Source organism: Eptesicus fuscus, chromosome 11 (assembly GCF_027574615.1).
Source record: "Eptesicus fuscus isolate TK198812 chromosome 11, DD_ASM_mEF_20220401, whole genome shotgun sequence".
NCBI classification, from domain to species: Eukaryota; Metazoa; Chordata; class Mammalia; order Chiroptera; family Vespertilionidae; genus Eptesicus; species Eptesicus fuscus.
This window is the reverse complement of record NC_072483.1, coordinates 40,931,911-40,943,797: the sequence shown is the minus strand read 5'-3', so window position 1 is coordinate 40,943,797 and position 11,887 is coordinate 40,931,911. Positions and strand designations below refer to the sequence as shown.

Genomic DNA, 11,887 nt, shown 5'->3' with positions numbered 1-11,887 from the left:
CACTCCCCGCCCTGCGCCTTACGTTTGGAAACTGACGGAGCGGAGAATCGAAACAGAAACCTCCTGACAAACTGGGCTTAAAGCTCCCACTGGAATGCGCTGGGGAGCTGCTGGGTTGGGCCGGCGGCGAGCACTGCAGAGGCCAAGCGGTCGCTCCGTCGGTCCGCAGCCGCGTCCTGCCCCCCCGGCCCACCTGCCCCCTCTGCCCACCTGCCCACCTGCCAGGGGCGACCTCACCGCGGGACCATCGGGGGCTCTGCGGGCAGCCCTGTCGCTGCCAGGCACCCTGCTGCACCGCCTGCTACTCCAAGGCACGGGGCGTACAGCACCTGTTGGAGCAGAGAACAGCCACCTGTCCGTCTACCTGGGAGAACCTCCCCGTTTTCTGAGAAGGAAAGATGACGAACGGGCATTCTGCAGACAAGAATTTCCATTATCTCCTCTCGTGCTTCCGGGCCAGAGTGAGAATGTACATCCAGGTGGAGCCCGTACTGGACTACCTGAGCTTTCTGCCTGCGGAGCTGAAGGAGCAGATCCAGACGAAGGTCACCACCCACGGGAACATTGGCGCAGCTGAACTGCTCCTGAGCACCTTGGAGAAGGGGGCCTGGCCCCCGGGCTGGACCGGCGTATTTGTGGAGGCCCTCCGGAGAGCAGGCAACCCGCTAGCCGCCCGCTACATGGACCCCGAGCTCACAGACCTGCCCTCTCCCTCCAGCGAGAACGCGAATGACGAGTGCTTCCAGCTGCTGACCCTCCTCCAGCCCACCCTGGTGGAGAAGCTCCTGGTCAGAGATGTCCTGGACAAGTGTGTGGCGGAGGAGCTGTTGACAGTTGAAGACAGAAGTCGGGTAGGTGTCAGTTCAGACGGGGCTGGCCTGTTAGGCAGATTCTGCAACCTGTGGCTGGTCGATTGATTTGCCCCATTCCAAACGTTCCTTGACATCTCTGGGTGAATCTGGATCCCTCCTTCCTCTGGAAGAGAAGATCTAGTCACAGAAAACATAATTTTAGACATCTAAACACAAAAAAAGGCTTTTTTTTCTAATCCTTGCATTGAAATTAGCTAAAGAGTTAATTCTAGAATAACAATGTGTGCTAATAGAGAATATGTAATGAACACTTACTATGTGCAGTTAGTATATTTTTCAAAATGTATTATCGGAATTCATGCTCAGAATAATCCATTGAGGTGTATAATGTTATCAGCTGTTTTTACAGATGAGAAAACTGAGGCAGGTTAAATAACTTGTCCAAGGTTTCTTAGGAAGGTAGTGGCAGAGCTAGTGATTTAGGGCCTGACGGTGTGGAATTTTATGTCTTGTTTAATATACCGCCATACAACAGGGATCAGAAGATATGACCCAGGGGCTAAATCCAGATTGCTACTGGTTTTTGCCAGGCCCCAAACCTAAGAATGGTTTTTAGATTTATACTGGTAAATGTTCAGTGTTTATAAAGCTTTATTAGAACACAGTCATGTTCATCCATTTATATACTATGCCTGCTTTTGCAGTTCAAGAGCATTTAGACAGAGACCATATAGCCCACATAGCCTAAATATTTATTATCTGGCCTTTAGAGAAAATATTTGCCAATCTCTGGCTAACATTATACATTATGCCATTTAGTGTTGTTCCAAATAGGGAAATTACATATAATACACATGCTTTTTTTTCTCTCTAAAGTTTCAACATTCTCTGAGAATCGTAATTGGAGATAATTTATTGAAAAAATATGTGTCTAGTTGTAATTTTTCATATTACTGAAGGAGTAGTGGGTTTTCTAGGTGTTTTGACAGGTGAATTTCTCAAGTGACTTTACACTTAATGTAATGTTTTATTGTTCATTGTTTTTCAATGAGTAAGAATGTACTACAGGAAGTGTAGAAATGATGACCCATTTAAATCAGACATACTAGTATTCAGGGTCGGTCATAGGTCAAAAGTCTTATTTTGAAAAGCAAGCAGGGAAATAAACCCATGACTGAAAATCAAAGGCTTTGTCTACCATGCTATGAATTTGACATTTTCTTTCATTCGCTCTTTCTTTTTGATTTATTACTTGTTTCTATCCTCATTACAAAGTTTTGGGCCTTGGACTCATATCAGCCTACGATGTGACTTAGTCTTCAGTGACTAAAGTTAATGTTCCTTTGCAGACTTGACAGCCATGCGGCCCGTCCAAAGACCTAAGCAAGCGTCTAATTTTGATGGCTGGTTTTCCCAACAAGCAAATTACTTTACACTGTTGTCTGTAACGTTTATGTAGTGTTGTGTATTGAGAACCAGCTAGAACGCATTATAGTAGTCCAGCTGGATATGACAAATGTGTACATCACTGTGGCAGAATCTTAATTTGGAAGACAGTATGCAGCCTTCAAGCCAGCTGGAGATGGAAGATGGCATTTCCAGCCACAGTAGCTGTTAGGAAGTCCAGAAGCAACAGAGTCCAGTAACACCACAAAGCTGTTTATGTTTGGTGGGGATGGTGTCCCGATTGCCAGTGAAACAGCACTTCTCCTTATTTACTCTAAATACTTCTGCCTATCAGCATCACTTTTGTCTTGCCTGGGTTGAATTTCCTCCAGCTAGATTCCATCCAAGTTCTTGATTCTGGCAAGCTTGGAGGCAGCTAGCAGTAATGCAAGAGAGTTGACACAAAGAAGATATAGAGTAAAAGGACATTGGTGTACTGATAGCAGTTAAGGCCGAAGCAATCCAAACTCTTCCCCCAGGTTCATATTTCAAAGGAGGCCCTGAAAGACAGAGGAGCTACGCTTTCGAGGCTCTCTAAAGAGGAATACTGTCTCTGTGAGATTCTGGAATGTTTTTTTTGTAAACATAATTTCAATTGTATCATCAGAATAAAAAATAAGCTATGGTGGATGATGGGAAGGGCATGCTAGGTTTAGAAGAATCTGTTGGTACCATGAATGCTTATCTTAAACTAGAGGCCCGATGCACGAAATTCATGCACAGGTAGGGTCCCTAGGCCTGGCCCGCAATCAGGGCCGATCTGTGGGGCAACTGGCGGGGTGATCAGGGGGCCCCTGCTGGCACCCACCTTGGCTGGCCTGGGGCCTGCGGGCTGGGGGCAGCTCCTGCATTGAGCGTCTGCCCCCTGGTGGTCAGTGCCTGTCAGGGTGAACAGTTGTTCCACTGGTCGTTCCATTGTTTGGTCGTTTGCATATTAGGCTTTTATTATATAGGATGGCAAAGTGCAATAAGAAAAGCATGGGAATTTGGAATGGAAAAACCTGGACTTAATACATTTGTTTCTTACCATATGTATTAATTTGGACCAAGTTTTTAAGTTCCCTGATCCTAAGATTACCCATGAGAATTAATATAATAATAATTTGTCCTCTCACTCAGAATATTAGAGAACACAAAATCATGTTTATGAAAAAGCTGTATAAATTGTAAAAAGCTATTTTACTATGATGATGATGGTGACGTTTTTATCATTCATTTGGTTATATTTCCTTGTGAATTTAGAGAAATTAGAGAATTTAGGTAAATCTCCCATGTTGAAATTGAGATCTGCTTCTTAAAGTCCCTGGATTAAACTGTGATTTGAAAAAGAAACTATAACTTTGATCTTTAAGCTCCCAGAACCTATCCAAGATGAGGTATAAGGTTGGTGCTTAATAAATAGTGATTGGTTAATATTTAAGTGATTGATCAATTTATTTCCAAAGGGGTGTCTAGAATAAGAGATACAAACATATGATATGATGAATCATATTAGGCATTGGGGAATAGATGGATAATAAACATAAGAATTCAAAATTTGATTTTTGAACAGCATAAAGTAGCATTCAACTAAGTAGTTAGAACTTCTAAAAAATCATATTTTCTTTTATTTCTCTTCCTGTTTTCCAGTAGACATATTTTACTTGGCCTTTTAGTTTACCTCTCTTCAGCTGTTCAGACTGATATTAAGACATTATGGAAATGTTTATGTGATCCCTGCTTTTCCAGAGTTCATTGCTGTCTAATTCAGTGAATGGGCCAAAATGTCCAATAAGCATCCTAAAACAGAAGTTTATCGGTACAGGAGCAATCCCTACAGTTAGCTATCATCCTGTATAATCCTGTATAATAAAGAGCTAATATGCAAATGGTCATCACACCCTCATGCTTTCACGCCTTAATGGCTCAGACACTCAACACCGGGAGAGAGGAATGGGGACCAGCCAGGCACAAATGAGCTTGCAAGATAGGAATGGGGACCAGCCAGGCACAAATGAGCTTGCGAGAGCGGCAAGGGGACCAGCCAGGCTGCAGCCTGGGAGAGGGACGAGCCTCCCATCCCATGGTCCCGGGCGCTAGCAGCTGCACCTGCGGCCTGGGAGAGGGACAAGCTGCCTGCCCCGAGGTCCTGGGTGCCTGCGGCTGTGGCCTGGGCAAAGCCACCCACCCACAGTGCCCTGCGGCTGTGGCCTGCCTGGGCAAAGCTGGACCGTGTCTGGGTGCCTGGGGCCAGCCGGAGGAGGGAATACTGGGTCCCAGGTGCGGGGTGAGGCAGAGGCGGTTAGGGGTGATCAGGCCAGCAAGGGAGCAGTTAGGAGCAATCAGGCTGGCAGGCAGAGGTGGTTAGGGGTGACCAGGCAGGCAGAGGTGGTTAGGGGTGATCAGGCAGGCAGGCAGAGGGGTTTAGGGGTGATCAGGCAGGCAGGCAGGCAGGTGAGCAGTTAGGAGCCAGCGGTCCTGGATTGCAAGAGACAGTTGGACATCTCCCGAGAGATCCCGGATTGGAGAGGGTGCAGGCCGGGCTGAGGGACCCCCCCTTCCATGCACGAATTTTGTGCACTGGGCCTCTAGTTCTATTATAATGATCCATAAAGTGACTCTTGTACTTATTGCTTAGTCACCAATATTCACAACAGTATCCTATCTAATAAAAGAGTAATATGCAAATTGATCATCACTCCAACACACAAGATGGCTGCCCCCATGTGGACACAAGATAGCCACCACAAGATGGCCAGAAGGGGAGGGCAGTTAGGAAGGACCAGGTCTGCAAGGGAGGGCAGTTGGGGGTGATCAAACCTGCAGGGGAAGGCAGTTAGGGGTGACCAGGCTGGCAGAGGAGGAAGTTGGGGGCAACCGGACCTGCAGGGAAGGGCAGTTGGGGGGACTCAGGCCTGCAGGGGAGAGCAGTTGGGGGGACCAGGCCTGCAGGGGAGGGCAATTAGGGGTGACCAGGCCTGCAGGGGAGGGCAGTTAGGGGTGACCAGGCCTGCAGGGGAGGGCAGTTAGGGGTGACCAGGCCTGCAGGGGAGGGCAGTTAGGGGCAATCAGGCTGGCAGGGGATCAGTTAGGCATCAATCAGGCTGGCAAGGGAGTGGTTATGGGGTGATCAGGCTGGCAGGCAGAAGCGGTTAGGGGCAATGAGGAAGGCAGGCAGGCGAGCAGTTGGGAGCCAGCAGTCCTGGACTGTGATCGGGCCTAAACTGGCAGTCGGACATCCCTCGAGGGGTCCCAGATTGCAGGCTTGGCTGAGGGACACCCTCCCCTGTGCATGAATTTCGTGCACTGGGCCTCTAGTCTAGTATAAGCTAGACATTCTTTCACTCTTTGTTGGAAGAATGAACACTGATCAACACTGCAGCATAAGCTCCATAAAAACACCGAACTTTACTAGTCTCCAACCTTTTCACTACCTTTGTGCCAGTCTATAAATTTAAACCAAATCGATGAATAAGTAAATCAATTACCTAAGTTTCTTTGGGTAATCATGGGACACAAAGTTAAACCTAGGACCATTTTTACAAGCTGTGATATATGGGTAGGAAGGACTAGTGTATGGAGATTGGAATCCTGTTGCAGCTTCAAAGCTAAATATTTACCTCCCAAGAATTTCAGCAATCATGTGTTGGAATCTAGTATCTTTACTGTGTTTTAGGAGAACAGATTAAGTTAAAAGAAATGGGTGGTTGCTTCAAAGGGTATTGATGTTTTTTCTAACACCCAAAAGGGGGATATTCCTTAAAAACTAAGAATCTTGATGAAGCTGACAAAATTGCACAGGTATATATGTAGCTCTACATTCAGATAATAAAAATACGTATAGGAAATAATGACATAAGGATCCTTAAATGCCTGAACTCAGTAAGGGCAAAGCAAGTTTGACAAATGTAATTTTACAGTAAAAATCAACTCATTAACAGTTAAAGAAAATTTAGTGGATATAAAATGCTTAGGTTTTTAATCAAAGTATTTATTACAGTGCCTGACTTGTTTTTAGAGAAATTCTTTGTGATTAAATTACTTGATAATAATAAGGAGATTACAAACACCATCAAAGACAAATATTTTTTATTAGGAGATTAATGAAGTTAGAGAAAAAGGTAAGAAATAAGCAATAATCTGCTTAGGAAATGCTGTGGGAGAGATGAACTGAAATCACCTACAATTTATGAAATTAAAGTAGGCATTTTAAACCTTCTTACCAGAAAATGAACTTAAAATTAGAGACAACTATTGCCTATAATTATAGTACAGGAAGATAGCATTGAAGTCAATTGCTGGGATCCACTTCTACCTCTGCCATTTACTTAGCTCTGTGTCCCTGGGGAGGTAACTGGACTTGTTTGCAACTTGGATTTTTTAAATCTGTAAAATGGGTTAATATTGTTACATTCTTTAGGGTTGCTAGGTTAATATATACAAAGCCTTTATAAGAGGTCCAGTACACGAATTCATGCATGGCCTGGCCAGTGATTGAGGCATCTCTCCCAGTCCTGGGGCTGATGGGGGCCGGCAGGCCGGGGAGGGACCGAGGGAGGGCTCTAGGGCATGTCCAGCCCGTTTCACCCAGTCCCGATCAGCTGGACCCCGGCAGCAAGCTAGCCTACCGGTCGAAGCATCTGCGCCCTGGTGGTCAATGCATGTCATAGCGACTGATCGAGCAGTCCACCAGCCTGTCAACCGATCAGTCAGACACTTAGCATGGTAGGCTTTTATATATATAGATTATTAACTATTAGCTAATAAGACTAAAATATCCTCAGAAACTATGCTGCACACTTACGTACTAACTAGTGTTCGCTGGCGAAATGTTTGTAAAGGTAGGTGTTTTTCCTGGTCATCCATAACAATAGCTGAATTTGTGCCAGACATTGTTCCAAGAGTACAAATCCCTGACTTTAAAAGCTTATGCATATATTTATAGGGACTAGGAAATACATAAATTTTGTAGAAAAACTTATCTAGCTAAACAATTCAAATTACATATGTACTAGTAGAAGACAAGCAAATCTTGAAAAAGACCTTTGAGAGTATCTAGGTCAGTATTTCTTATCTAAGCTGCTGATTAGAATCACTAAATGCTTTTTAAAAAAATGTATTTTTATTGATTTCAAAGAGGAAGGGAGAGGGAGAGAAACATTAATGATGAGAGAGAATCATTGATCATCTACCTCCTGTACACCCCACACTGGGGATCGAGCCCGCAACCCAGGCATGTGCCCTTGACAGGAATCAAACCCAGGACCCTTCATTCTGCAGGCCAATGCTCTATCCACTGAGCCAAATCAGCTTTTTAAAAAATTTCCTAGCCTTAGCCAGTTTGGCTGAGTGGATAGAGTGTTGGCCTGAGGACTGAAGGGTCCAGGTTCGATTCTGGTCAAAGGAATGTAGGCTCCTCCTCAGCCCGGACCCTGGTCGGGGCGTGTGCAGGAGGCAACCAATCGAGTGTTTCTCTCACATTGATATTTCTCTCTGTCTTTCCCTCTCTCTTTCACTCTTTCTAAAAAGCAATGAAAAAATATCCTCAGGTGAGGATTAAAAAATTTTTTTTCTAGTTTTCCAGAATAGACAAAAATAAATCAGAATTTTGGAGAGTAGATCCCAGACATCAGGTGATTCCAAGCTCCCCAGGTGATTCTAATGCATCAAGGATGGAGAATGCCTGACATTTCTTTTCAGTTGCTTCAGTATACACATGTAGAAACTGAGGCCCAGAGAGATAAAGTAGCCTGCCTAATGGCACAGCAAGCTGATAATGTCCTATCTGATTGTTTTTCTGGTCTAAATGTGGCTTGTATTACTCTTTTCTCCAAATGTTTGGTGCTATATTACGAACTGGGGAGATGCACTGTGATAATCATTTCATAAATGATCCACATGTAGAAAGATTTGCTTAGATTAATCTGAAAGAGAAATTTAATGAAAGCTAAGGTTTGTAACAAATAGATGTAGAAATAATTCTGCTCCCTACTTAAAAAAAAGGAATATATATAGAAATAAAATGTTCTCATGATATGAAATAAATACCATGTTTTATTTCCCATTTGCAGACTCTGAGAGTTAAAATGAAAAATCAGGCCCTAGAAATACAGACAGAGATTGATGCAAACAGACATAAAATGTCTAGAGATTAAAGACCCTTTCTTTTGCACCCCTTATTCAGAATAACTGAGATAAAATATTTACTGCTACAAGTGGCCCTGCCGTTTTAGTGTTTGAAATAAGTTTTTATTTATACTTATCCTTAATTGCTCAATTTTTCTAAAGGCTAGTTCCTTTTTAAATTCATTCAGAGGATGTTTGATCTTTTTTAACTCTGCTTTTCTCTTAAAACAGGTTTCTGCTGCAGAAAAGAATGGGAATGAGGCAGGTGTGAGAGAGCTACTGAGAAGGATTGTGCAGAAAGAAAACTGGTTTTCTGCTTTTGTGACTGTTCTGAGGCAAACGGAGAACGAAGCACTTGCCCAGGAGTTAACAGGCACCGACAGCAATGCAGGTACGTTTCGTTCTACGGGAAAGAGTTTGCACATTTTGCCTGGTGATTGAGAGTTTAATGAAGCTCGTAGACGCAAGGCCAAACACCAAGATACTTAGAATCAAAATTTCAAAACGGAAAGGGATTTGAGAGATCATCTCTTTTATCCTCTTTACAAATGAGGAAAAGATTAACTTACAGAAACCACAAAATCAGCAAAATGGTTGAGAATATTGGCAGCTGACACCCAGTCCAACACTCTTTCCACTAGCCATCTTATTTGAGTAATGAGGCAATTGCCTGAAATTTTTATTGAGACATTTTTAACATTGAACATCCTATCTAATAAAATAGTAATATGCTAATTGACCACACTTCCGTTACACCCACAAGCCACACCCACCAGCCAATCAGGAACGAGTATGCAAATTAACCCAACCAAGATGGCTGTGGCCATGGAGAGAACAGGAGGCTTGGGTTTCCCTGGCAATGGAGGAAGCCAGCAGCCCTGGCCTGCCTTGGCCTCCGCTCAAGGCTACAAACTTTCAATTGTAGAAGATAAATAAATCCAAGATTCCAGGGCCTCCACTTGGGTTGCCAGGGGGCGTGGCCGGCCTACAAACCACCACAGGCCCCTCACCCAGGCCTCCCCACACCCCAAGGGAACCCCCACCTAGATCCGGGACACCCTTCAGGGCAAACCAGCTGGCCCCCACCCATGCACCAGGCCTTTATCCTATCTAATCCTATCTAATAAAAGAGTAATATGCAAATTGACCATCACTCCAACACACAAGATGGCTGCCCCATGTGGACACAAGATGGCCACCACAAGATGGCCAGCAGGGGAGGGTAGTTGGGAGGGACCAGGCCTGCAAGGGAGGGCAGTTGGGAGCAACTGGGCCTGCAGGGAAGGGCAGTTGGGGAGGACCCAGGCCTGCAGGGGAGAGCAGTTGGGTGGGACCAGGCCTGCAGGGGAGGGCAGTTAGGGGTGACCAGGCCTGCAGGGGAGGGCAGTTAGGGGCAAACAAGCTGTCAGGGGAGCAGTTAGGCATCAATCAGGCTGTCAGGGGAATGGTTAGGGTGTGATCAGGCTGTCAGGAAGAAGCGGTTAGGGGCAATCAGGAAGGCAGGCAGGCAAGCAGTTGGGAGCCAGCAGTCCTGGATTGTGAGAGGGATGTCCCAGATTGGAGAGGGTGCAGGCTGGGCTGAGGGACACATACCCGCATGCACGAATTCCGTGCACCGGGCCTCTAGTACACACATAAATGGGAAGAAAATGTTGTAATGGTATTACAACTCTGCCACACAGTCTCCTGAGTATTTATATACATTTTAAAGGAATTTATTAAATACTTGATAAAATGTCTATAATAACTAAAATATTTCAATATCACTTCATGTAAGTTTTTAAAATTACTCAATTATAATAACAGGAGTTAACATTTTATAGCATTTTATATGTATTATTTGTAAAACTTAAACTGCCATATTTTTTGAGAGTATATATCCTATGTTTTGAAAAAATACATGTAAAACAAATTGAAAGTTAATTGGTAGTAACTGATACAAATGACTTAGAACCACTTCAAGCTCATGTGAACTCATTCAGTCATTTAGTCAGCCATTCAACTAACACTTCAAGTATGAGCCAGACACTGTTGTAGGGGCTAGAACATGACTTCAAAGAGACATACAAATTCCCTACCCCCATATACCACACTTTCTAATGGAATAAGATAACCAGTAAACTATTTTCTAAGTTATCTATGCAAAATAAAAGTATAGTTACTAAATCATTAACAGTATATGTTTATATTATACTAGAGTCCCGGTGCATGAAAATTCATGCACTGGAGGGGGTTCCCTCAGCCCAGTCCCCCTCACAGTCTGGGAGCCCTCAGGGGCAGGAGATGACCTGGCGATCAGGGGAAGGTGACACCCCCATCACACCTCTGCTGCTGCCACTGCCGGCAGCACAAGCCTCGGCCGGCCCTGGTTACCTGAGCCTCGGGCAGCCCTGGGCGGCTGGGCAGCCGCCATCCGAGGCTTGTCTGCGCCTAAGGCCAGCCCTGGGTGGCTGGGGGGCTGAGGGGACTGGGCGCCACCATCATGTGGCTGTGGGTGCTGCCATCTTTGAGGGCAGGGCAGTCAGCATATTCCCTCCTTATTGGCTGTGGGTGCCGCCATCTTTGCAATGGTGTGAGGGTCAATTAGAATATTCCCTCTTTATTAGATAGGATGAAGTAAATAGCTTAATACTGCCCAGTGGTTTGAAATACACACACAGATATACATATACATAAAGATGTATATATATCTATATCTATCTATCTACATATATAAAGAGAGACAGAGAAAGAGAAAATAACAATATTTTTTACTATGAGGTATTAAAAAGCTCTAAAAATTTGTGGGTAAGTTCTTTTATCTTCACCCCAGTGCTTTGCAGTGTCATTTGTTCAAGACTGCCACAAAATGAAAATCTCAAGAGGCCTTGAAGCTATCCCTTCTATCTTGAATTATTGAAGGAATAAGTGGTGGGAAGGGTGCTTGCTCAGTCAAACTTAGTCAATCCAGCTTTCAAAATCCAGGCCGTAACTCCATGATCTGTCCACAAGCAGGATCCAGGGTTTCTACTGTCATTGCTTCTGTTTCCACAGCAAAGCTTAACTGTATATAAAAAGTTCTTCTCAGCCCTGGATGGTGTGGCTCAGTTGGTTGAGTGGTCTCCTGTGCACCAAAGGGTTGCTGGTTTGATTCCAGGTTGGGGCACATGACCAGGTTTCAGGCTTGATCCCTAGTAGGGGGTGTGCAGGAGGCAGCCCATGAATGTTTCTCTCTCACATCAATGTTTCTCTCTCTCTCTGCCTCTCTCTCTCTCTCTCTCTCTCTCTCTCCTTCTCTCTCTAGAATCAATGGAAGCATATTTGTAAAAAAGAAGAGTCTAGAAGTGGGATTACTGGGTCAAATGGAGTTCCATTTTTAATTTTTTGAGGAAACTCCATACTGTTTGCCACAGTGGCTGCACCAGTCTGCATTCCCACCAACAGTGCAGGAGGGTTCCTTTTTCTCCACATCCTCTCCAGCTCTTGTTTGTTGATTTGTTGATGATAGCCATTCTGACAGGTGTGAGATGGTACCTCATTGTCAT

General features: G+C 44.6%; 1 protein-coding gene across 1 annotated transcript in view; it reads left to right on the top strand.

The window, feature by feature from the left end:
• The first annotated feature begins 398 nt into the window (after positions 1–398).
• The window catches only part of IFIH1 (interferon induced with helicase C domain 1), a 56,384-nt gene continuing 44,895 nt past the window's right edge, over positions 399–11,887 (top strand). The window contains exons 1-2 of the mRNA XM_008138631.3: positions 399–851; positions 8,595–8,754. Of these exons, the coding sequence (XP_008136853.2) occupies positions 399–851; positions 8,595–8,754 (613 nt within the window). The remainder of the gene's footprint in view (positions 852–8,594; positions 8,755–11,887) is intronic.